Source organism: Ambystoma mexicanum, chromosome 1q (genome assembly GCF_040938575.1).
Source record: "Ambystoma mexicanum isolate Mex_15411 chromosome 1q, UKY_AmexF1_1, whole genome shotgun sequence".
Classification (NCBI taxonomy): Eukaryota; Metazoa; Chordata; class Amphibia; order Caudata; family Ambystomatidae; genus Ambystoma; species Ambystoma mexicanum.
Window position 1 is genome coordinate 859,182,681 of NC_090922.1, and position 25,309 is coordinate 859,207,989.

At 44.5% G+C, this 25,309-nt stretch overlaps 1 protein-coding gene across 1 annotated transcript in view; it reads right to left on the minus strand.

Moving 5' to 3' along the window:
* Window positions 1-25,309, minus strand: part of NEK7 (NIMA related kinase 7) — a 1,199,876-nt gene that overhangs the window by 652,787 nt on the left and 521,780 nt on the right. The window contains exon 5 of the mRNA XM_069641506.1: window positions 5,599-5,709. Within this exon, the coding sequence (XP_069497607.1) occupies window positions 5,599-5,709 (111 nt within the window). The remainder of the gene's footprint in view (window positions 1-5,598; window positions 5,710-25,309) is intronic.

A 25,309-nucleotide genomic window follows, 5' to 3' on the forward strand; every position in this document is an offset into this window, starting at 1 on the left:
TCATGAGCATGTGAATCCATGCCAGACCCCATGCTGGAGAAAGAGATAGTGAGTACTACCGTTTTGCAGAACAAACTTCAACTAGCAGAGCATGCAAATGAGTCAACGGCTGTTGTAGACCTACTGGGTAATAAGTCTCCAACGCCCATGCATGTAAAAGAAAATGACTTGCGTAATATTAATTGGCGTCCAATACTACTTCCAGACCTGCGGAGCATTCTACTGTACAATCTATGTGATAGGGGGGGGTGCAGCATCCCTTTAACGATCTTGAATTTTATCTTTGTTTAATGAAATCCCAAGACTAAGGCTGATCTCCTCAGCGGACCTTAGACTTGTGGATTTCATACACCCCACAACCACGTTTGAATTGTTCCTAGTTCATGCAAGGTATTTGATATGATTCTTCAAGAGAACAAAAAAATTAACAGAATGGGGTATGATGTACTAATTGTTAGTAATGGATGGTCACAAGCAAGGGAGATGGAAGAATCTGTCCCAGAAATGTCGGAACCCGAACGTGGTGAAACATCAATTTCAGGGGGAGATCAGCAAGATTGGAGACGGTTGCCACCCTCATTGAGGGACTCCATATCACAAATTAAATCCTTACATCAGAAACTTTACAAGTACTCATGAACATGAATCTTGGAACATACTCTCATGGAACTCCAGAAGTCACTCTAATTTTCTATCATCTAAAGCTTTGTGTGCAAAATGTAGGGCTTATGCGTTGAAATGCATCCAGGAAACATGGATGACCTCCCCTCTCCAATTAGATGGTTCCAACTCTACACACCAACTTGCTAGAACGGGGCCTCGAGGGAGACCTGCAGGTGGTGTATTAAATGTTTTAGCTACACAAATTCTTGAAACAATGGATGTAACTTTAGGTGTCCTGGCTTTCGTTTTGGAAGTATTTGATGGCCATTCTCCCATTTATATCCTAGTTCTCAATATTTATTGAACCCCCTTATCTTTATTGGGGAATGTCATACTAAAGCTAAATGCATGCCTTTCGACCATGTTACTCAAATATAGAGGACTGAATATTATTGTTGTGGGCGACCTTAACTCTGAAATTAAATATGGTTTAGGTTTAAACAAAAAGATGGGATCCATGTCTATTCGTAGTATTGAAAATAATGGAGTGATCGAAGGTGCCCCTGTTGGCTCCTCTCGTAAAATTACCCAAGGCCACATTTGGCTAAATATATTTGAATCCTGGGGCTTAACACATGCAAATGTATCTCTTGGCTCCTCTTCTAAAGAGTTTACATGGTCGAATGGTCAATTCAAATCCAGCATTGATCATGCTTTTCTGTCCAGCAGACTCGCTGATGCATGTGTAAACTTTTCTGTGACTGACTCTGAATTAAGTGGTCATCGTTATTTAGAGATAAAGCTAGCATAGGCTCCCTACTTTATAGATTTCAGGAAAAAAAGGGTAGTCTCCTAGTAACATGTGCAGGTAATCGTATTAAATGCAATGCGGGGAATATATGTAAGTTGAACGCTACTTTTCTCCACGAATTTCAGAATCACACACCTGGTCCGAAAGATCTGAGTTATTCTCTGTCTCTCTCTTTACGGACTATATAAAATCTATGATCGATTGTTCTATTAAACCTTTTAATATTAAGCCTGATCGCCCCTACAGAACGCATGTTTACGATCCATTGGTGAGGCAAAGAAAAAATGGGTCTAACCAGTGCATTAGACGGATAATTATGTCTCTTTTTGGACCAGGAAACTAAGGAAAAACAAATTCGAGTAATTAAACAGGCAAGGAAAAACTGGCCAAAAAACCATAAGGTGCTGCTGTTACAGAAGGATAATCTTTCGATGATAACAGCCCTAAAAGATGCATCGGATGTCAGTTTTGTTCTATAATTACACCACAGGTCTTTATGCAATCGACATGTGTTATGGAAGATACCTGGCTCCGCCACTTCTCTACTTTGTATGCAGGGAAATTTGTAATGACGGAAGAGCTTGATGCAATTAGAAATTGCCCTTGGGACTGCAATCTTTCAATCATGCTTATTGAACAGCAGATTTTAGCTTTCAACTCTTCTATGGCAGCGGGGCGCAACAGCCTGACAAATGCTACGCTAAAAAAGAACCCAGAAGTTTGGGTGAAAGCCCTTTTTATTCTACTCTCAGACATTAAGATAACTTGCACTTTTCCGACCTCATGGAGAGTATCATATATCATTCCAATTTACAAAAAAGGAGACAGCCGGTCTCTAGCAAATTACCGTCCCATAGCCATTATGGATGCGGATTCAAACATTTTCGCAGGTTTGCTCTTGAACAGAATCATATTTTTTCGGACCACCAGTTTGGTTTTCCAAAGGGCATGGGAACAGAGATTGGGGGTTTGCTTTTTACCCTACTGCTAAAAAAAAGCCTGTAAGAAGTCTGCAATTTCTCGGCATCTATTGACCTCTCCCTTGCTTTTGATAAAGTGGACAGAATAAGTCTATGGTAAAAGTTGGCCTTTTTGGGGATGCCTTCGGGGATCCTGGCTCCTCTTAATCACCTCCAGGAGGGATCGGTAATTCAGTTCAGGCTCAATTTGGAAGGCAATTTATCACGTCCCATATAAACATCAAATGGACTGAGACAGGGATGCCTATTTACCCCGACTCTTTTCAATTTATATGTCTCCGACGTGGCCCCGTCCCTTGAACATGCTTCTTGGTCTCCCCTATTGTGGAGGGTAGTAGAGTGAGTTGGTGTCCTTATGCGGATGACTTTCTGCTCGTGGATGGCACTCCCATAGGCCTCCAACGTAAGCTTAATGCCATGTCCCTTTATGTTAAAGCAAATGGTTTGATTATGAATTAAATGAAATCTGTCATAATCTGACCAACTAATAAAACAAAATTCCCCTGCTTCGGATGGACCCTAAATAGCCAGCTATTGACAAAAGTAAGATTGATGCGTTACTTGGGTTTTCCTGTGTTTAGTAGATTCACAAACTATATGTATTGCGATTTTTACCTTGATAGAGCTGATAAACTGATTTTCCAGATGAAAAAACTGGCAATTAAATACTGCAAATACTATCACTCCGCTCTTTAAAATTCTACAATCTAAATTTTAGTAAGTACCACTTATGGCTTTGAAATCTTACTTTTCGACCCGCACCAACTTCTGAATAAACTTGAGTCCAGAATTCAGCGTATGATCATCTATTATCTCCAAAAGGGAGTTCTGATTAGCACAATACGTTTTGAGTTGGGTAATCTATCACTCGAATGTATTGTGTTTTGGAGAAGATTGGCTCTATACAGAAATCTTTGTACGGGTCAGGAAAATAGCCCATTTGCATTAATGGGTTGTAAGGTAAGATCTGGTGTCTCAACATCTAAATGGTTATGGACTCTTCAAATTGATTGCCTAAAAATCCTGACCCATATTGGTTTAACGTATGAAACCCTTCTATTTAATCCAGACAGCGTGAAGCAACGTCTATATTATAGTGACTGGCAGTAAGCAATGGACATGGTTCGATCGTCCAGGCTTTATCATTAGTTAGTCTCATATGGGAAGATAATGGGTAATCCAGAGTCGTATCTCATCAAATTCCCAGATCCAAACTGGTGGGCCATATACTTAAGATTTTGCTTCAATGTATTACCTAAAGGCGAAAATGTGCAGTTTCGTGCATGTGAGCCAATAAAACAAATTCCATGTCGCTTCTGCCATTGCACTAAAACCATTGAAACATCTATTGTTAGAATATACTGTTCTAAAATGTCAACGTATGGCTGCATTTAGTAAATTTGTTCATGATCCACCTAGAAAGTCAACATTGAGGATGTATGGTGGAATATGCTACATGGGAATTCAATTTCTCTAAAGTTGGCCATCGTCAGGTTTCTATCTGATGTCTGCGGACTAAACAAAGCCCAGAAAAACCAGAATTGAGTTACAAATATGATTAATAAATTAATTTTAATAAATCTTTGTTGTACATACTAGGCTGTATCAGTAAATATCATAACAGACAAATGATGATTATTCAAGGAAGAAATCGCTGATCAAATAACGCAAACTTCAATAATTGATTTATGTTGATTGATTTTGACTGTTACTGTTTGACATTTTTATTCTAAGCTCGTCCACTTAAAAAAATAAATTTAAAAAATGAGTGTCTGTAAGTTATATTTACCTAAAAATGTTATTTACATTTTTATCGTAATCATTTTGTAAAGGTTTCTTTTCTTTCTGTAAACGATATACAAATGAAATAAAAAATTATCACAATCCTCCATGATGTGATGAGGTTGTAGGCAATAAATCTAATTCTCATGTCTGTCCCCTTCAAACATTTGTGAGGCCACAAGTAGCACAGGCCCTAAACAGGGACCTATTGGATATTTTATCTTCCTGGGACATGAGATCACTAGCAGAATATATAATCCTTCCAATAAGAAACTTTTTGTAATAGCACTTACCATCAAGGTTGTTGTAGAAATGTTTTATTTCTGTGGAATAAACTTGACAGAGCAGAGTGAAGACTCCGTTCAGCACAACATGCAATTAAAATCTGAATATGACTTCAAGAGGTGGAGCAAAGTATATAACGTCCCTTTGGCTGGGAGCAAAATTACCCAAAAGAAGATGGATAGATTACATTAAAAAAACACATGCATTCTGTAAAATAGGAAGTAACCAAAGATTCCCAGCCTTTCAACTGGGAATATTGAAAGCTTGCCCATCTATGAAAGGTCTAATGCTGGAGAACTTGATTTCCCTCCATGTTTTGCATCTTGTGGTTTTCAAAAATGTGAAAACTTAAATATATTTTTTTAAAAAATACAAACTAAAATCCACAACAAAATTAAATATAGCTATGGTTATAGTAATTGTCTGTCCTTTTCAAATTAGATGGAAATTATTCATGAGAAAATGTGGGCTAATCAATTCAAAAGACCAGAGTTTGAATTGTTCACAAATTTCCTGAAAGTTACATGTTTTATTCCCCTACCTTGATCACTGATTCAGTGAAAGCATGCACAAAATTAAGAAAAACAGAAACATTGAAGACTAACTAGGTGAACTTTTGCGATGTTATGGCAGCAAACCTCTTGTTGATTATTTATTCTCTGCAAATGCTTCTTTATTGACATTTTGTCAAAGATCAACACATTTTTATATGTTCTTACACCCTTTCAAAACCAAAGCCCAGATGCTGGGTGTCTCATGGAAAGCAAACCAGTGAGAACAGAAAATGCTAATTTGATTGCAACATCTGCGAAAAAAAGAAAGTTAAAAAGATTTGAATGCAGACATATCCAAATGCCGAAAAACGAGCTTCGCACTGAGGGGAAATCCTTTCAGCAGTTAAGGGGTTAATAAACACACGTCTATGAATGTCAATGAAGAACAGGGATCAGGACTGGAAACATCCTTCAGGCTTTCTAAGGTAAAACCAATGATTACTGCAATCACAGTCTGAAATCAAGAATGGTACATACTATGCTTGCAATCAACTGGTATACGAATATGCACAGTAAATTAACAATTGCAGATATTGTTACGGCCCAGAAAATGCCAACAAAGCTGAACTTGTATGTGCCTCACCTTTATCATTCTTGAGAGGTCACCAGCATCTGCCAGCTCCAAGACTATGTTGAGTTCATTGTCTTCAATGAAGGAAGCATAATATTTAATTACATTTGGATGGTTCAATTGCTAGAAGAAAAAAATATAATTGTATTTACATCGACTAATCTCCGGAGATCATACTAAATAACATGTTCCATTCCACAAATTAATGTTACAATTACTTCATTAATGTGACAGATAAAAAGAACAAGTTTTTGAATATAGTAAACTCTAATATTCTCAGTCTTTCAACTCCACCCCCTCTACCAAACACATATGCATCCTTACCAAATGATTACATGCACTGTCTCACCAGTACCCAGGAAACGCACCTATTCAACTTGTGTACATCATTTCCACTTCCTTCGGCTACACCAAGATATCACAGACAGAAGATGGGATGCTGGGTCAGTCCTACGAGGGTGAGTTTAAGGATTGAGCATACAAGACTTACTGCAGGAGTGCACACCTAACTTACCTGGAGAAATAACCCTCCCCTACTTTCATTAGTCCCTCATTTAAAACTTCCAAGATTAGATTATGCAACAGTAAAACAGTTCTAAGATGCCGGGTCTTCAACGTCATTAGCACCAAATCTATAAAAAAGATACCACTGCTGGAGAACTACATTTAAAAAGGAACTTATTTTTATTTAAAAAAATGTGATCTTCTAGAGACCCAGATGTTTGGTTAAATAGATTAATGGAAGGGGCACTACGAGTGTGCAGTTATTCCTGTTGTGAAATGCTGCATACCGGATCTACCTTTATTGCATGTTGTATGCTGTATTTCCGGTTCTCTAAGACTAGGGTGATAAAGTATTCCGGATATGCAGTATCCCTGAACTACCACATGTGGCATTTAAAAATATTTCATGGCCATTTTATTAATTAAAAAAAAATCAATTTCCATGAATATTTAACGGGAGGAAATGCATATGGAAAAACAGCGTTTGACAACAATGCTGGCCCTGGGGTACAAAAAAGTGCAGGAGGGTCAGAAAGGATCTTTCTGCACAGCACAAAGTGGACTTAGAGCATGAGAATGTGCATGTCTGCAAATGCTGACGTCCTCTGGGCACCACATTTTTCAAGTGATGACTAGGTAGGGGACGCCTTCCCATGAGAAGAAAAGGTTTTTTTTGAAGCACCACTTTTATTTTTCCCCAGAAACACCACATATTTCTACCTACAGACAATATGGGGTTGTGATAATATTCCAGCTCGTTATCATGCACGATTTACGACATGCAAAATTGACCACACTGTTTGAGGTGAATCATGAATTACTTATAACATACATTGGGCCTCATTACGAGTCCGGCGGTAACCGAGCCGGAAAAACCGGCAGGTTACCGCCAGACTCTTATTACCATTCCGCCTCTGTGATTCCTGGAATTACCGGGGCATTACGACCCCGGTGACCCTGGAATTTCGGAGGTGGAATTGTGTAAATCCCCATTCCCATGGAGCCCCATAGGACTCCATGTGGATGGGGAGGATGGAAACAACGGTTCTGTCTATGACGGAGCCAGTGTTTCCATTTCCGCCTGCAGGCGGGTGGTGTTAAACCCGCCAGGTCAGACCTGGCTGGAGTGACACCTCCCGCCTGCAGAACTCGAGATCAGGCGGTCCGGAAAGAACGGTGGTGGCGGATTTACCACCACCGTTCTTTCCGGACCGGCTGACAATGAGGCCCATTGTCTTTCAAAACATGCGTTATTCGGTCTTTCTCAGAAGGGATTTTGGGGTTCACCTGTCTCGTCTGTACTTCTGAGGTGGACATGAAGCCTTAGTAACAAACATATACAAAGAGGCAAACAGTTGCCATGCCACCCCCGCAATCCAGTGGCCTTACAAAAAAGAACCAGTTGTTAAGGAAGATGTAGAACATAGAGCCGTCAGACAATGGCCACATGGGGAATATTTACAGGTAATGTCTGTATTATTCCAATGGGATGTTCATCAACGACTTCCAGGTGGCAGCTCTGCAGATCTCTCAATGTTTTTTTTGTCTGAAATCCTGCACTTGTTGGTTTTACTTTTGTGGAGATGCATATCTCAGCTCAGTGGTTTTCTGTTGGCAGTCTTCAATTTGAGACTATGTAGATCTCTTCTTACATACCAGGCCTTGAAATGTGTACTGGACACCAGTGAATAAGAATTAACTCATCTGAAGAAATTGGGTGCTTTGTGCATGTGGATAACTGGAACTTAAGGAATGTGTGCTGGAGACTTAGTGTGCAAGTGAATGTTGGTTTCATGAAAGAATAGGAGTGAATGGTTTGGTGCTTGCAAGTGGGCAGTAGCGAGTGAGTGCACATGTGCTGTCAAGCAAAGCATGGAATCTAGTGACAGGATTGTACAGATTTTGAGAGAAGATGGTAGTTCACCCAGGAGAAGAAGCATGCTATGACACGATATCTGTCAATTATAACACGCCTGTACACAAGTGTTTCTAAGCACGACAAGACAAGGTAGGGAAGACAGAGGGATGACAAGACAAACGATGTTACTAGGCTCTGTATCATTCAGATTGTGCAAGTGTGACGACAAAGTTCAAGGGGGAGGCAGGAGGGGAATGTGTCAGGGAAAGGGAGAGTGGGAGGCGTGAAGGCAATCATGGCAGCATTACTCTGAGTAAGTGCAGCCAGGGCAGCGTGACTCTGCGTAAGTGCAAGGTGGCAGGGTACTGTGGGTAACAGTTCCAGCCCCTAAGTGCGTGGTAGGCCCATAAGCAATGCAGGGGAGACGGATCATGGAGGAACCTGGTATCCAGTAGACTCTGAAGGTATCCAAGCAACCAGCCGGCGCAAGAGACAGGTAGGCCAGCAAGGGAGCGAGAGATGGAAAGCAGAGGAGAAAAGGAAGGTCTTGAGCTGCTTCCAGAACTTCAGGTGATCCGGCTCAAGTTTGAGAAGGGCAGGGTGGCCATTCCAGAGGAAGGCACCTGCAGAGGAGATATCTACCCCCCACCCCCACTCTCTGCCTGGAGAAACATCTGACCCTCAGAATTTGAGGTAGCTGAGCAAAGGGCTCGAGAAGGAAGGTATTTTGGAAGAGAGTTGGATTTAGTGCGGGCCTGGGCCCCAGGAAACCTTATGGACAATGCAGAAGGTCTTGAACTTAATCCTTGCAGCCACCGGGAGCCAGTGGGGAGATTTCAGGGCTGGAGAAATACAGTCCCTGGGCTTGAGGCCAAGGACAAGTCTTCCAATCATGTTCTGAATTAGTTGCAGAAGGCAGAGAGTCGAGGAAGGCAGATTGAGAAAGAGGATGTTGCAGTAGTCCTAGAGAGAACCAGAGCTCTGGAGACAGTGAGCTTCTGGGGGAAAGTGAGAAAAGGAAGAATGCCTCTGAGGAGGTGCAGCTGGCAGTGAGCCTTCTTGTCAAGGTCTGAGAGTGGAGTTGAAGATGACACCAAAGTTTTTAGCCTCACAGGAAGGGAAAGGAAGAGGGCTCAAGAAGGGTGGACAGAGTGAGATAGAGAAAGCAGGAGCAGGGGTCCCAATGAAAAGTATCTCTGTCTTACTGGCATTAAGGCAGAGCTTACGCGAGGTGCACCAATCCTGAATCGCGGACAGACAGTCAGGAATGAGCGCAAGAGAAGAGGAGGCTGAGAGGAGGCTAAGGGGAGCCTGAAAGAGAGCATACCACTAAATGTTACAGCAGAAGATAGCAACCAGGTGGGCAAAAATGGCCAAGTAGACATTGAAGAGCCAGGGCGAGAGGATGGAGCCCTGGGCACACCACATGTGGAGAGAGAGGTGGTGGAGAAAAAGGACCCAAGGACCGAAGTTGGCCCTGGGAGGGCCAGTCCAGGAGGAAGGAGGTCAACCCCTCCAGGGATTGATCCGTGATACCCAGATTCTCAGGAAGTTGTTTGATTAGTATGGCGTGATTGACTGTGTCAAAGACAGAGGAAAGGTCAAGGAGGATGAGGACAGAAGGAAGGCTAGAGTCGAGATTAGAGAGCAGATCGTCACAGGTGTTCAGTAGAGCAGTTTCCGTGCCTCTGGCTGCTCAAAAGCCAGACTGATGCTAATGGACATAACCAACAGATTCAGTGTGGAGAGTAAGCTGGGAGATGGACAGCTTTTCCAATTGTTTGCCCAGGAAAGGATTGATAGAGATCAGGCAATAGGTAGGATCAGCAAAAGGCTTTTTAAGGAGGGGGTGCACAAGGGAGTGCTTGAGGAGAGAGGGGAAGGATTCAATCAGTGGCGAAAGAGTGATTGCAGAAATCAGCCAAGGCTGCAGCGAAGGTGTCAATGTGGTCATTGATGGTTCTGGAGGAGCAGGGAAGCACCTTTCATGCTGCTTCAGTAGCACTGGGACGGGTAAACCCATTGACTTTAAAGCCTTGAAACTTATTGAGCAGGAAGTACTAGCCTGAAAGATCAAAAACCATATGAAGTGCACATATGATTATTCTCTCCATTGCAGTCAGGTGATTTTCAAAGGCGAACGACAGGTGTAGTCAGTTTTTCTTCCTAAGCCTCACCGGCTATGCTATTCCATTTGTCTTGAGCTTCCAAGGGTCTAAAGGCTACAACAAATCCAGCCTCTTTGCCAGTATTTCAGTGCTTATAAAAAATTCAGCTATGCCCCGTTTCATATTTGGAAGCTGTGAGAAAACCATTAGCGTTTTGCCTTTTGTGGTTTCTTGCATTTCAATTACCATCACAGTAGCAAATTGTAACTTTCATCTTTAAGTCCCTTGTTTTTCAAATTCAGTCTTCTGTTCATCTTTTCTTATCTTGTTTTCTGTTGCATAGGTTTCATTCCAAAGAACCTGTAATACTTGAAGTCAGTGCTATACGCATGAGCAAAACGTACTAGGATACATATTTCGTTTTTCAGTTACATTACTGCCACATGTTGAGATCTCCTTTCCATAGTTTTGAAATTGTGCTTTTCACACAGTAGATATAGCCTATACATTTCTGAGCCAGGCCTGTTTTTGAATAACACTTGAATATACTTGTAGGGTTTGTTAAAATGCCACAGCCATGTCGCTAAAAGGACGGAACCTGGGTTGTAGTGTGTCACTGTGAGGATGCAGGAGAAGACTCAAAATGCTGGGAGCAATATCAACACCTACTTTGCTTTTGGGGAGGATTGGAGGAACTCGTACATGTTCTATGTTGGAGGCACGTGTAACATAAGAGGAAAAACTAAGGCTAATAATATCAAGATGGATCAACAAGGCTGAAACACGTTTATGGGGTTGCTGTTGGTACTCTTATTCAGAGAGGAATTGCCATAGCATTTCGGTGCTGGACTGCCCATGTGGGTGGGACAAAGACTGATATGCAAATGGTTATTTCCCCATCTGTGAAAGGTTCAGTGAGCAAAAAGCGTGTGCTGCAGACTCTCATCTCAGAACAGGTTATCATGCCATGTTCCTTCTGGAGAGGAGCGCCTGCTACCTTTTTTTGTAAATCAAGATGGAGAATTAACAAAACCAAGTGCAAGAAACCCACGGTTGGAACACCCTGTGTGTATTTCCCATTTAGCTCAGTCATGATTTTTAATTCCCCAAGTACATTTCCTTCTTGGCATGGATAGTTGTTCAAGGCATAGGTATGGCAGTCGTATGGTCTTGAATCACCTTCCTAGGCTTTAGAGATGTTGTCACAGCATGATCCTAAGTGAAAAGATCTTTTTAAAAAGATCTTTTCACTTAAAGAAAGATTTAGAAAGACTGCTTTGCAAAGGCACAGAGCGGTCTTTCTAATTCCAACTGTCACGCCATTGACGCACACGAGTGCGTGCAGAGGCTGTCTGGTAGGTCGGTTGCCGGAAGCGCGGGGCCAGGAGAACAGGTAAGTGTGTGGGTGCGTGTGTGTATGTGTTTTGGTTTAGTGGAGTGGGGGGCTGGGTGAGAGGGGCTGAGAGATGGGGTTTGTGGGTGTGTTTTGGCGTGTGTGTTGTGTGTATTTATGTGTTGGTGTGGGGGGGTTGGTGGGGTTGAAACCCACCAAATATGAAAAAAATAAAAGGGAAACCGCATTTTAAAGGTCTCAAGAGAAAAAGACCTTTACAATGCTGGTTTTCCGATTAAAAGAAAATCAGTCAATGTAAATCAGTCTTTCTCTTGAGACCTTCAAAAAAAGGTCTTTTCACATAGAACCCACAGCACACGCCAGAACGTACGACTCCCTCTGGCCTTATAGGATATCCAAAACAATTACAAGCAGGAATTTCTCCCCCCTCACTAGTGTGCTTTTCAGACTGAAGTTATTGTCACCAACAAAGCAATGGTTGCCCTCAAGAGCTTAAGCCCACTAAAAGCTCACCAGGTCTGTTCCTCTAGGTATCTTGCTACTGACATGCTGCAGCCTCAGCAGGTTGGCAAGGCTCCTTCGCAATCTCTGGTGGTCCCAAGGTCCGTAACGGAATATGGGCTATAGTCCTCAGCAGGCTAGTGAGACTCCATAATGGTTTCCGACACTTGCTAACTTCTGGGTTGTAGGCCCCAGCTCAGCCACCTAAAACGCACGCCGGCATCAACTGTCTCTGCCAAAACACCAACTCTCTGGAAGGCATCCTAACACCCTCAATAAAAGTATTTTCTGCCACTTTCTATATTCTCTTGATAAGCTGAAGTCCCTCAAAAAGATATGCGATTGACTGGCGACTCTCCGCCTCAACTCTGGGCTGCATAATTAGTCAGGTCACAGATTCCTTTCTCACTTTCCTTCCTTTAATGAGTTGTAAATCTTCTTGTTCACTAATGGGTCGAGAAGTGCGGGCTGAGGAGTTAAATGTGCTGGCCACCATTTTAGAAGGAGGTGGAACTGCAATGGCTGACAAACTGTTCCTAAAGATGATCTTCTCCTGCTTTGGTAAATGTTCTAGCTATAACTATACATAATGTGGGCCTACCGCTTTTTCCACCATTCTAGCAAGTGACAGTTTCTCCATTGCCTTATACATGATCATGCCTCAAACTACCCGGATGTCCTGAAGCGCACTGAATGCAGATGTCTATGCAAACGTGAGAGCAGTCTGTAGTCTGCGGAAATAATAGGTTTGCTGTAGTGACTGTAAATGTTGCATTATCCTCCTTATGATGTTGGGATATGTGTGTCTGATCGCTGGCCCAGTGTTCTAGCTGGGACTCTAGAGTGGGGGACTCCACTATTATAACACTTATAATAGGTGCTCTATAGGCAGGGACTTCCTGTAAAGGGGAGGGGGTTCAGGGTGCTCTTCTGTTTGGGTTGTGGGCAGCTGTTTGGATTCTAAAAGATTCTAAAAGATCCCCCATATCCCAGCTGAAAGGTTTTCATCACTTAGCGGGTGGCTCTGCCTAGACCTGTACCTCGTACCTAGTTGTCCCCCTACTTATGGCCTTGTTACAAGTGAAACATACGTTGTTTTTCGACAGCTTGAGTGGACTTCCATTTCTACATAAAATGGAAACCAAATTTAACCTTGGATCCCTGGTCACAATGTGAGTATCAGTTGGAAGGTGAGGGGTGAAACTGGAATGTTGTAGGAAAAATGGAAGACAGCTGATCAAAAATACCTCCACTATGAATTTCTTCTGTGGGAAGTTGGAGACAAGGTTTCAGTGCTTTATAATGTCTTGCATGGCAAATATTGTAAATATGCCTATCTGTAACTTGATCCAGAGTTAAAACATCTCTTTCAAATCATCATGATAGTATTTCACTTTTGTAACATTGTCATTACTGACACCTGGCAAGTAAAAAGCCATTATTCCTACTTAATGTTTGACAGCTCACAGGCTGCATAACATTTTGGACCCGGAGTCTCCTGATATGGAGTTAATGCATGCTGTGTTAATGTAAGCCAATTGTACCATATACACAGCACACACTGCAGATCCACCAGACCCTTGGTATTGATGTTCACATACTGGAGAATAAACATGATGCGAAAAGAAAGGATTTGAGGCGTGCTCCAAAATTAAGGTGATTCAGCTCAGAAAAAATGATAGAGGAGGACTGTTCTATTGTTGCCCCCAGTAGATACTAAATCTGCTTCCTCGTCAAGAACAGCAGTTGGATTTCGAGCCACTAGATTTTAGGGTGCAAAGAGGGACATGCACATGGATTTTATCTGAGAGATTACAGGAATCATTGTGAAGGAATATGTGAACCAGAGTTTTAAAAACTATTTACTGTTGGACAGCAAGCCAATGATAGGCAGACATGCAATGTCTTTTGGATATTCAAAAAAACATTAAAACATGGTAGTTTGGTTAAATTGAAACTTATTAGGCGCCAACGCATAAAACTATCGACGGACAAAAACGTGAGTTAAAAAGAGTGCCTGTCAACATAGGCTTAAGGACTTATCGAATGAAAGCGATAAGTACAATTTTTTTTTATTGAAAGCAACTGGTTTTCTTGGTTTTCAGAAATGGAGAAAGAAGCGGCATAGCTGGGTCCATCCAAAAATTTAGGATTTGAACCGGGTCTGCAGAGTGGCATTGAAGGTGGAAGATTGCACAGGAGTTTGGAAGGGCCCATGAATTGAATTACGTTTTTTGTCTTGGTTGAGCTGTGGCCAATTATTAGACATCCGAAAGTTGAGCAGTGCCTGCATTCAACAGATTGAGAGGTTGAAAGGATTTTAAGAGCGGTAAGAAGGAGATATATATATATATATATGATACATTACTCACCGTATTGATGCTTGTATCTGCTTAGATTCACATGCTGTGCATAGGCCGACATCTAGTGGAAGCTGCAGAGTATTGCAGTTTGTTTTTTGAAACTCAAAAATGGGAGTCGACACAGGGCGTGCCAGTAATACTATCCCTAGTGTGACGTCCACTGTACCCATGATCCTTCACGCGTCCAGGACCCTCAGATTATATTTTTTCTGACATGAGGTGGCATGAGGAATAGCGCGAGTACAGATAATCCAAGCATATAGATAGATAGATAAGACTACAAGCATCCATGCGCCTTCTCTCAGAGGGGAGGAAGGGTGGGTCGCATGTGAATCTAAGCAGATACAAGCATCAGAAATACGATTACGGTGAGTAATGTATCCCTTCTAAGGCTTGTGGAACCTGCTTAGATCACATGCTGTGCATAGATTAGCGAGCAGTGTTAGAAGAAGGAGGTGGGATGTGAGAAGGGTCATGAGCAAATAAATGTCTTAAAACCGCTTGTCCCACTTGAGTATCTGTCTTGGAATGGGTGTCAATGCAGTAGTGCTGAGTGAAAGTGTGAATAGAGCTCCAAGTAGCTGCCTTGCAAATGGTGTCAAGGGGTACATTTGCAATGAAAGCCAGAGTGGCCCCAATGCCTCTTGTAGAGTGGGCTCTTGGCGTGAAAGGTAAAGTTTTTTCAGAAAGGGAGTAACACAGCTGGATACAGTTAACAATCCACTTAGAGATGGCACCTTTAGAGATGCGATCTCCCTCTTTGCCTGTAGCTACGGAGACAAACAGTTGGTCTGTTTTCCTTAGCGGTCTGTTTTTGCTTACATAGTATAGGACCGCCCTACGCACGTCTAGGGTGTGTAGTTTCACCTCAGCCGAGCTGTGTGGGTCTTGGAAGAAAGCCGGAAGCGCGATGGACTGGTTCACATGGAATTTAGAAATAAACTTGGGTGAGAAACTAGGGTGTGTATGTAAAACCAGTTTATCTTTATGAACCGTAAAGAAAGGATCCTGCACTGACAGAGCCTGAATTTCATTGACCCTTCTTATAGATGTAATTGCTACTAAGAAGGCCGTCTTATAAGTCAGGTGTTTGAGACTGCTTTTATGCATGGGCTCGAATGGGGGGCCCAGGAGTTTAGATAGCACCACGTTAAGGTCCCCTCCTGGTGGTGGGTTTGAAATTGGAGGGTGAAGTCTCTTTACTCCTTCCATGAAGGCTTTAACCACTGGTACTTTCCACCACGACACCTTGTTATGGGAGGTGTTGTATGCTGACAGAGCTGCCAGGTGTACCTTTAGTGAGTTAAAAAACAACCCTGCATCCAGCAGGTGGAGCATGTATGTGACAATTGTGGAAGAAGTTCAATCAACTGGGTTGATTTGCTTATTCTGGCAACAGATAACAAATCTTTTCCATTTGTCAAAGTAGCAGTGCCTCGTGTTTGGCTTCCTAGATTCTTTTAGGATGTCCATACATCTCTGCGGCAAATTGAGATGTCCAAACTATGACCTCAGGAGCCATGCTGCCAGGTTCATTGAGTTGGGTTGAGGATGCACTTTCTGACCCTGGTGCTGGGACAGTAGGTTGTACCAGCCCGGGAGTTTGATGGGTTTGCACACCGCTAGTCTACGTAAGTGAGGGAACCACGGTTGTCTCGGCCACATGGGAGCAACTAGGACGAGCGTCATCGATTCTCTGTTCATCTTGTTGACCACCTTCCGGATGAGGGGTGTTGGTGGAAAAGCGTAGGCAAACATCCCTGACCAGTTCATCCACAGGGCGTTTCCCTGGGAGCCTGGTTGGGGGAACCTGGATGCGAATCCTGGGCACTGTCAGTTTTCGCTTGTAGCGAATAGGTCTATAGTGGGGAAACCCCACCGAGAGAAGATATCTTCTACGATTTCTCTGTGTAGACACCATTCGTGTTCCTCGGGGAGGGGATCTCTGCTCAAAGCGTCCGCCAGAGAATTGAGATCCCCTGGAACATGTTGAGATGACAGGAAGATGTTCCATCTGAGTGCCCATATCCAAATTTTCTGGGCAAGCTTGGACAGATTTGGCGAACGAGTCCCTCCTTGCTTGTTCAGGTAAAACATGGCTGTAGTGCTGTCCGTCCGGATCTGCACTGACAGGTTCAACAGGTAGGGCTCGAACGCTTGAAGCGCTCTGAATACTGCCAGAAGCTCGAGCAGGTTGATATGATTCTTGGCCACTGAGTGAGACCAGAGACCCTGAGCTGTGCGGTGGAGATGGTGTGCTCCCCACCCTGACAGGCATGCGTCCGTTGTGACTACCGCCTGTATCTCGGGATCGTAAAAGGGTTTTCCCTTGGACAGATTTTCTCTTGTCCACCAGTGAAGGCTTTGTACAAGTGTTGGCGAAATGACCACTAGATCGTCCCACTGACCACTTGCCCGAGACCACTTTTCGCCAACCATTCTTGCATGGGACGCATGCGCAGGCGCGCGTGGGGGACCAGGTATATACATGACGCCATTGCTTTGCGTATCGTTATTTGGCGACCGGCCAGATATTGCGGAATTTGCAGCAGTATATTCCAAATCCTTTCCTCTGATGGAAAGGGCAACCCCTCTTGTGCGTTTAGGACAGCTCCTAGGAACTGTTTGGAGGTGCTTGGCACCAGACCTGACTTTCTCCTTTATGGAGAAACCTAATTCGAAGAGGAGGTTGATTGTTCTTTGAATGTTTGTTCTGCAAATTACTGGGGTCTCCCCCGTGATGAGTCAGTCGTTCAGATAAGGGTACACTGGGATTGCCTCCCTGCGTAGGTGTGCCGCCGCCACTGCCAGTACCTTGGTGAATACCCTTGGAGCCTAGGCTATACCGGATGGCAGTACCTTGAACTGGTAGTGCTGACTGTCCACCTTGAAGCGCAAGTACCTTCTGTGCGCTGGGAACATGGAAATATGAAAATAGGCATCTTTCATGTCCAATGTTGCCATGTAATCCCCCTTTTTAGGAGGGGGATTACCTCTTGGAGAGTAGTCATGCGAAATTTTTGGGGCTTGACATACTTGTTTGCAGGCCGTAAATCCAATACTGGGCGCATTGTCAAATCTTTTTTTGGCACAAGGAAGTAAGTTGAACAAATACCCTTCTTTACCTGGTGTCCCGGGATGAGTTCTATCGCGTCCTTTGCTAGAAGATTGGCGATCTCTTCGAGGAGGATCTTCTGGTGGTCTAATGAGTGTACTTTTTGTCGTGGAGGGTGGTTTCACGGATGCTCTAACAGTTCTATGCAGTATCCTAAGGACACTGTGGACAGCACCCATCTGTCTGATGTGATCCCTTCCCAAGCTTGCTGGGGATGCGTGACAAGGGACCCTGTACGGAACGTCACTGTTTTCGGGGAGGCGTGCCGCCACCTCTACTGGGGCTGCCTCTACCCTTACCGATCCTCTTTTGTTACCCCTGCCATAACCCTGGGTAGACTGCTGGTTGTTGTTGTTCCATGGTGTACCCTGCCCCTGGGAATATTTGGAGCCTCTCTGGGAATTTTGGCCGTGTGGGCGACGAATATTGCCATTCCCTCTTTGATTCAGGGGTTTGTTGGTTAATTGGGCCAGGGATTTGAGAGTCTCGTACTCATCATTGGCATTTTTTAGCACGTCCTCTACTGCCTTGCCAAACAGTAGATCCGGCTCCACCGGTTTGTCTATTAGCGATGCATGGGTCTCGGGTTTGAACCCAGATTGCAGTAACCAAGCATGTCTTTTGATAACAGTGCTCTCTGCTATCAATCTGCCAGCGTTATCCGTGGCATCAAAGGTTGCTTTTAAGATGCAACTGGACATGGCTCTTCAATCCGACGCAACCCGTGCCAACAGGCTTTTTAAGGGTTCTGGGGTGGAGTCGAGTGCCGCAACTTCTTCCCACTGGTGGCAGTTGGAACTCGCCAGTAGGGTGGTGGAGTTGGCAATCCTTGCCTGGTAGGCGGAAGTGGAGGCTACTTTCCTACCCAACCCATTAATCTTCTTGCTCTCCTTGTCGGGAGGAGCTTCAGACGATAAGAGTGTTCCCACCCTCTTTCGGTTGTTCGTAACAACTAGGGAGTCCGGTTTCAGATGCCCCCTTATGTACAGCGGGTCTGATTGGGCTGCCCTGAATAGGGTGTCAATATGGGAGTGTTCTGCCGCTCTGGACAAAACTTAATTCAGGAGAGGTTGGTTGTCGACAGGGGAGTCGGTAACCGGGGGTTCTTTGTCTACTGGGGAATCTACCCTGTAGGTTTCTGGGTCGTCCTCGTCCTCCTCTTGGTCCTCGTCATCCCCATAGTAGCCCGTCCCAGTTTGGTCTCCCAACGTGCCCAAATCTGGATCCTCAATAAAAGGTGGATCCTCATTATATTGAGAGTAGGGCTGTATACAGAAGGGGTCCGAAGACAGTGTTGGTTCTTCAGCCCGGGACTTCTTACTTGGGGGTATCGGGTCCCTAGAGCCTGAGGGTGTAGCCCCGTCAGGGGTATATGAGAGGAAGTGCTCAGGATTATTGGCATAGAAGTCTGCCAAGGATGACATCCTAGACATAACTCTGTCTATGTCGTCACTAGACCATTCCTTACAGCTGGGAATTACTCTTTCCTGGGAGAGTTTCCCTGTTTTATTTTGACTGCACCTACGGCTTTGTGCAGGGGTCTTGGTTAAAATGACAGAAGACTGAGACTTGTTTGTCTGTTTCTGTGGAGTAGAAGACTGTGACCTGTCTGACTGCTTCTGTGGTGTAGAAGAAGGTAGAGAATGCTTCTTTTGTTGTTTTTCCCCCTCCCCGTGGGTGGAAGAGCGTTTCCCTGGTGTTTTCACTCCTTTGGAGCTTTTCGACGTCTGGCGTCGAGTTTCGGGGGTAGTGTCCCTATCTCTAGAGTGTGGAGGTCGGGACTCGGGAACAGCCGTCACGCGGTCTGCCGACGCCGACTCCTGGAGTGCGGCCTGGGGATAGAGGTCGGCTTCGTCCTCCGACGATCAAACCTCCGTTACCTTAGGGAGCAAGGCACTTTTGGCAACAGTGGATGGCTGCCTGGAGTCAAATGGCGATCTAGATCGAGAACGCCCAGAGGACACCGATTCGGTGGACCGTTCTCTGTGTGCCTCTTTCCGAGAACTCGACATGTGCGTCGAGTCTCGGTGGGACTTCGCGTGTTTGGTGGAAGTGGTGTGGGTAGCGCTCGTGTTGCCGGGGTTTTCCCGATAGCTGCCCTGCTGGACAAACTTCCGAGGTCGGGGACTTGCGCTTGGCTGTCTCTCGACACCACGTTGCCCTCCCCGTCCAAAAGCACGGCGTCGCTGCCATCGCTGAAGGCGCCCTCCGCTGCCATGGCCTCTTGTCGCCTGGCGAAGTGGGCCCAACGTTTGGTCCTTAAGGGTTTTTGGTTTAAACCGACTAGACGCTCTGCAGTTGGCCTCGGGGTGGTCCCTCGACAATCAGAGGTTACACGTGGTGTGTCTGTCAACCCAAGGGTACTTGTGGTCGCACTTGGGCAGAATTGGAAAGGGGTACCCTCCATACGCACCCTGTGACAGCGGGCTAGTGTGTGTAGGAATATATAAGAAAAAGCCTATATATATTTAGAGTGTAGAGTATGTACCACCCCCCACTCTCCCTACTTGCAGGGCAGAGGCCAGAGGCCTTCCAAGGCCCGGGCTGAGGCCAGAGGCCTTCCGAGGCCCAATTCTGTCATGCAGCTCTCAACGGTTCTTTTTCTTCTCCGACGGCATCGAGTGTCCAAGGTCGGTGACTCGACGTTGGGGTGGAGAAAATGGTGAAATATAACGATATTTAGCAAAATTATGGCTAAGACCAGGGAACTCTGCGAGATGCTTCCGACCAGTATGGCAGAAAAAAACAATCTGAGGGTCCTGGACGCGTGAGGGATCATGGGTACAGTGGACGTCACACTAGGGATAGTATTACTGGCACGCCCTGTGTTGACGCCCATTTTCGAGTTTCGAAAAACAAACTGTAATACTCCGCAGTTCCACTAGATGTCAGCATATGCACAGCATGTGATCTAAGGAGATTCCACAAGCCTCAGATAGATATATATATATATATATATATTAAACAATAAAGGTGAGAAGAAAGCTCTGAGGCATGCAGGAAAGGTATATGGAATGAGCAGAGGGGAAGGGGCCAAGCGGGATGTGTGGGGTATTTTTGAAAGAATGGACTGCAACCAGTTCACAGGAGTTTTAAATCGGTGGGAAACAGATTAAAGTGTTCTAGAAGTCTAAAAGGTGGAGGGTGTACATGGTGTTTAAGGCATGAGGCAGGTGTAAGCGGTACTGAAGTGTTCCCACTTCGCTGTCCAAAGACATCTCACAAAGTTAGGAGTTCCATGTTGCGGCTGCAAACCAAACTGAAATGACAGTGCCATAAGGAACATCAACCAGCTTCTACAATTCTGAAAATCTTAAAATGCATATCTCTTTAAATAAGCATAATCAGAGCTTCCACGGGCGGGGTTATCGGGTCAGCTCTGGATTGTTCAGCTACATGAACATTCTGCGCCCAGATGCAGTTCAGTCTGTTTGGTTAGTGCAGTATAAATAACTCAAATCAAAGCTTAGCTCGATGTGCTTTTAAAGATGGTGGGTGGCAAATATTTCAAGGAATTTAGAATCTTGAGGCAAAACGGCAATGGGCCAGCAGTGAACTGGTAGCTAGGGTTCTAATGAAGCTTTCACTATTTGTGAGTGAATTATCGCATGCTTAAGCAAGCACAGAAGCAGATATCTTTGAATGCTGTGCTCAGGCTATATAGGAAATAAGGGGCGAACCGATCAGCTTAGGTTCTAACCAGTAGGTTAGGCGTAGGGTTGACTGACGAGGCAAAGCATTCGGTGGATTTAAGGGCAAGAAACCCTTCTACCAAGCACAGCCCCTACAATGTCCATCATAATGTATACCATCAGGGTATTTATCACTGCTAGATATGCCTTTAGAGCTAGAATTACTTTAATCAGTTTAAGTGTATAAAGTCCATTATCTTGGTGGATACTTGGTTCATGTTAGTGTTCTAGCTCTCCATAAACCTGACTGTTGCTATTGTCTTTTTAAGAGCAAGCTCTCCGAACATCCTCACCCAAGAAGCGGTTACTCTTTCGACACCATTAAAGGTGCAAATAAAATGGCACTGGCCCAAAGGACGTGGGTCAGGAATCCACTATAAGAACGTATGTGTGTGTATGAATGTACAGGATTTATATGGAACACACCAAGCTAGCAAAAACTGGAACACTGTACAATCCAGTATATTTGCAATGTATCCTACAAACCCTGACAAGGAGTGTGCAAGAGGGCATTAGCCCCAGTACAGCTTCAAATGTTCTCACTGTTAGATCTATGCTAGTTATACCAAGGGTTCTACTCTTTGCTCGACAGATCTGGTTGTATGCAAACGTATGTATATCCCACCTTTGTGGTAAAGTGTCCTTGTGACAGAAAGCAAAGCAGAGTATACAACATGGGATAGAAGAAAGATGACAGACGTCTTGTGCTAGAGATGCAATTGGAGAGAGCAGTGAACATCAGCTGTGCAGAAGAGAGTTGGCAGATTTCAGAAATAACCCATACGCAGCAGTGGGAAAATGCTCAGCAATCAACCCAGGCAGCTGGAGCACAGGACACCACAAGATGATCACAGGGAGATGTGGAGAATTGTGCAGAGGCCAGGGGTGTTGCTAGGTCTGGAAAAGATCTAGGGCTATGCTAATTTTGGGACTGTCAGGACTGGGGGCTAGCAAGCCTTTTTGGTTGTAACCCCTAAGCTTCTATCCTGGGCTACAACCACAAGACCCGGGGCTATAGACCCCTCAGCTCCCCCCTGCCCCCCAGCTTTGCCTCTGGCAGAGGCCCAGAACAGTGTAAAGGGAGTGTGGGAACAGAAAATCCTCATTTTTATAGTAGCCTACATGAACAATGAAAAGTAGAGATATACAATGGCAGTAACGCCAATATTACAATGAGGCCTCAGACGCCAGGATTGTTGACTGTCAAATAGGCGCTCACTCTCGGAGGAGGGTTCTAGCATTAATAAACAGATAGGTGAGCCTTAGCACCGGCAAGGAGTACACAGTTGGACAGAGACAGGAATATAATTTGTAGATGGAAATTTCCAGAGGGCTTTATGTCAGAAACTGAGTTAGGTAGGACCTGTCCGGGATGGGACATTACAGGAGAGCTAAAAGTCATCTCACTGAAGGAAACAAGTGTCATAGACATCAACGATGGACAAGCCAGAAACTGCATCATACTAGTCTGGGGAGGATTGCTCAGTGGCAACGAGCTTGCCTTGGCTGCAAGATGACAGAGCAACACAGGTTTGTTCCCAAGGTCCGCACTTAGAAACCTCTGGGCATTAAGCACGTTATAAATAACCAATTATTATTATAACATTTATTATCCTAGAAATGGGTTCATATTGCATTGCCGAATGCAGATTTCAATAAGAGGCCTATCATCAGCACTTTAAACAGGAATAAAGAAAACTGATTAATTAATAAGGGGTTGCTGCTGCTTCTACTTTTGCCAGGGACATGCTACATGTTATTCTACTGCATTGCAATATAATATACTGGCTATCCCTTTTAACACTTTAAAATCCTCTGTGTGCACTTTTTCACCAACCAACTATTGCTGTGACTCTGATTGCTAAAAGCCCCCTGGACAACACAGAAAACCTTGCGGACCATGTTCCTCTGCTCACCAAGGGGACACATTTGACAGGTACGAGGAGACCATTCCAATTTCTATCCAGTAATCTCAGCGAGGCTGATTCGAAATGGCGTTTCTTCTTTGCACACATGCTCGGTACCAACAATGAATACAGCAAAACACAACACTGTCGAGAACATAATCAGTCTATGCATGCATCAGGCAGTCAGTTTGAATAATACATGCATCAGCCGTCGAGGTACAATCAGCGCCCAGTTAGAATGGGGACCGGATGAGTGATGTGGATATTACATCTGACACCAGAATTTATGAGAGAACGCTGTTTAGGTCTGGGCTACCCCAGTTCTCAGCCACACCAAGAAAAGGAAAAGTGGAGTTTTCCATTGTTTATGAATGTAGACGGAGCAGTTTTGTAGTGTTCTCCCATAGAACAAGATTTTTAGTCATGTATTTACGCGACCGAATCAGCAAGGCCAGTTCGTAAAAAGGGATATGGCGACTCCAAAGATGTGCGCATGCCTCGCTAGAAAACCTACTCATTAACCCCATGTTGTAATTGAGATGAGCAAGTTACTTACCAACTGTTACGTTCTTTCGATTGGATGTTCTTCCAACGTAGTCCTCATCTTATGATAATGCAACTCCCAGCTTTGCTGCTTCGGAATTCTTTTTCAACAGAGGGCGCTGTGTTTGAGGCCGCGGAGTCATAATTAATCGAGGGTCGCCGTTGAGCGTCAACGTCATCCGCTGTATAAAGGGCTCGAGCAGCGCCCGTTACCTCAGTTCTGTTCTTACCGTGTTCTTGGTCGCATCAGCTGATCAGGTTTTTAAGTCCTCAGGCTCTTAAGGAAGTTAGAGTGCAACTGGCGTAAACTGTACAGAGGATTAGGTTGCGAGGGTGGATGAGGAATACGTGGGAGGAACATCCAATCGAAAGAACGTTACAGTTGGTAAGTAACTAGTTCTTCGAATGGATTGGGTCCTTCCACGTATTCCTCATCTTATGATAGACTCCCATAGCAGTGGTAATTTTGGAGATGGGAGTACTAAAAATTTTAATTATGGACTGAATGAAGGACAGCTTTTGCAAACAGTCCTCTAGATATGAAGTTGAGTCCAAGCAGTAAGGCTTCACAAAGGTGTGCATTGATGACCAGGTGGCCGCAGCACAAATATCCTGCACCCGGACACCCCTCTGAAGAGCCGTGGAAGTTGCCATGCCTCTAGTCGAATGAGCCCATAATCCATCTGGAGGCTCTTTTCCAGCCAATTTATAGCATTCAGAGATTGCTAGAATTATCAATCTGCATAGAGTTTGTTTAGATACTCTAAGGGCCAATTTGTGTCCAGTATACCCAACAAATAGTTGGTCACATTGTCGAAGATTTGCCCATCTGGAAATGTAGAAACTGAGAGCCCTTTTTGGGTCCAGTCTACGCAACCTTTCCTCTTCCTTACTAGCGTGAGGAGGAGGATAAAAAGAAGGTAAGGTAATTTTTTGGTGACAGTTGAAAATCAGAAACTATTTTAAGCAAGAAAGATGGTTAGACTTTTAGAATAACTTTGTCCCTTCAAAATCTCCATTACGCCATCCGGGAGGTCCAAATCCTTATATCTCAGCCTCTCAGAAACCATGCATGAAGGCTGAGTGTCTTGACCTCTGGATGGAAAACCCAACCTTCCTCTTGCGAGAGAAGATCCAGTCTTTGTGGACGACGTATTGGAGGGCAGATGGACATGTCCAGAAGGTCCAGGTACCACGTCCTCCTGGCCCAATCCAGGGCAATTAGGATCATGGTTTTCCTGAACTTTCTCAACCTCCTGATCACTTGAAGAATCACGGGGACAGGAGGAAACGCATACCCAGTCCACTACAAACACGTCCCCTAGAGCTCTTCTTGGGGGAAATTCCCTTAAGCAGGACAGTTTGCACTTCCGGTTGGCACCGGTCACGAACAGATGCACTTGTGGAGTTCCCCAAAGGGCGAAGATCTCTTGAAGGACTTCCTGAGCAAGTTCCCATTCGTGGGAGACTGTGCTCTGCCTGCTCAAAGTGTCCGCTGCCGTGTTCAGCTCTCCGGCCAGGTGAACTGCCGATGGACAGATTCCTTCTTGCATTGCCGAGAACCAGAGCTGCATTGCCTCTCTGCACAGTGGGAGTGATCCTACGCCTCCTCTTTTGTTGAGGTAGTACATGGGCACTGTGTTGTCTGTCATTATTAGGACATTCTTTCCCTGTACAGAGGGCAGAAAGGCCTTCAGCACTAGTGTGATTTCCCTCAGCTCCAAAAGGTTGATGTGTAGTTTGGACTCCGATGGAGACCAACGACCGCAGATTGTCAG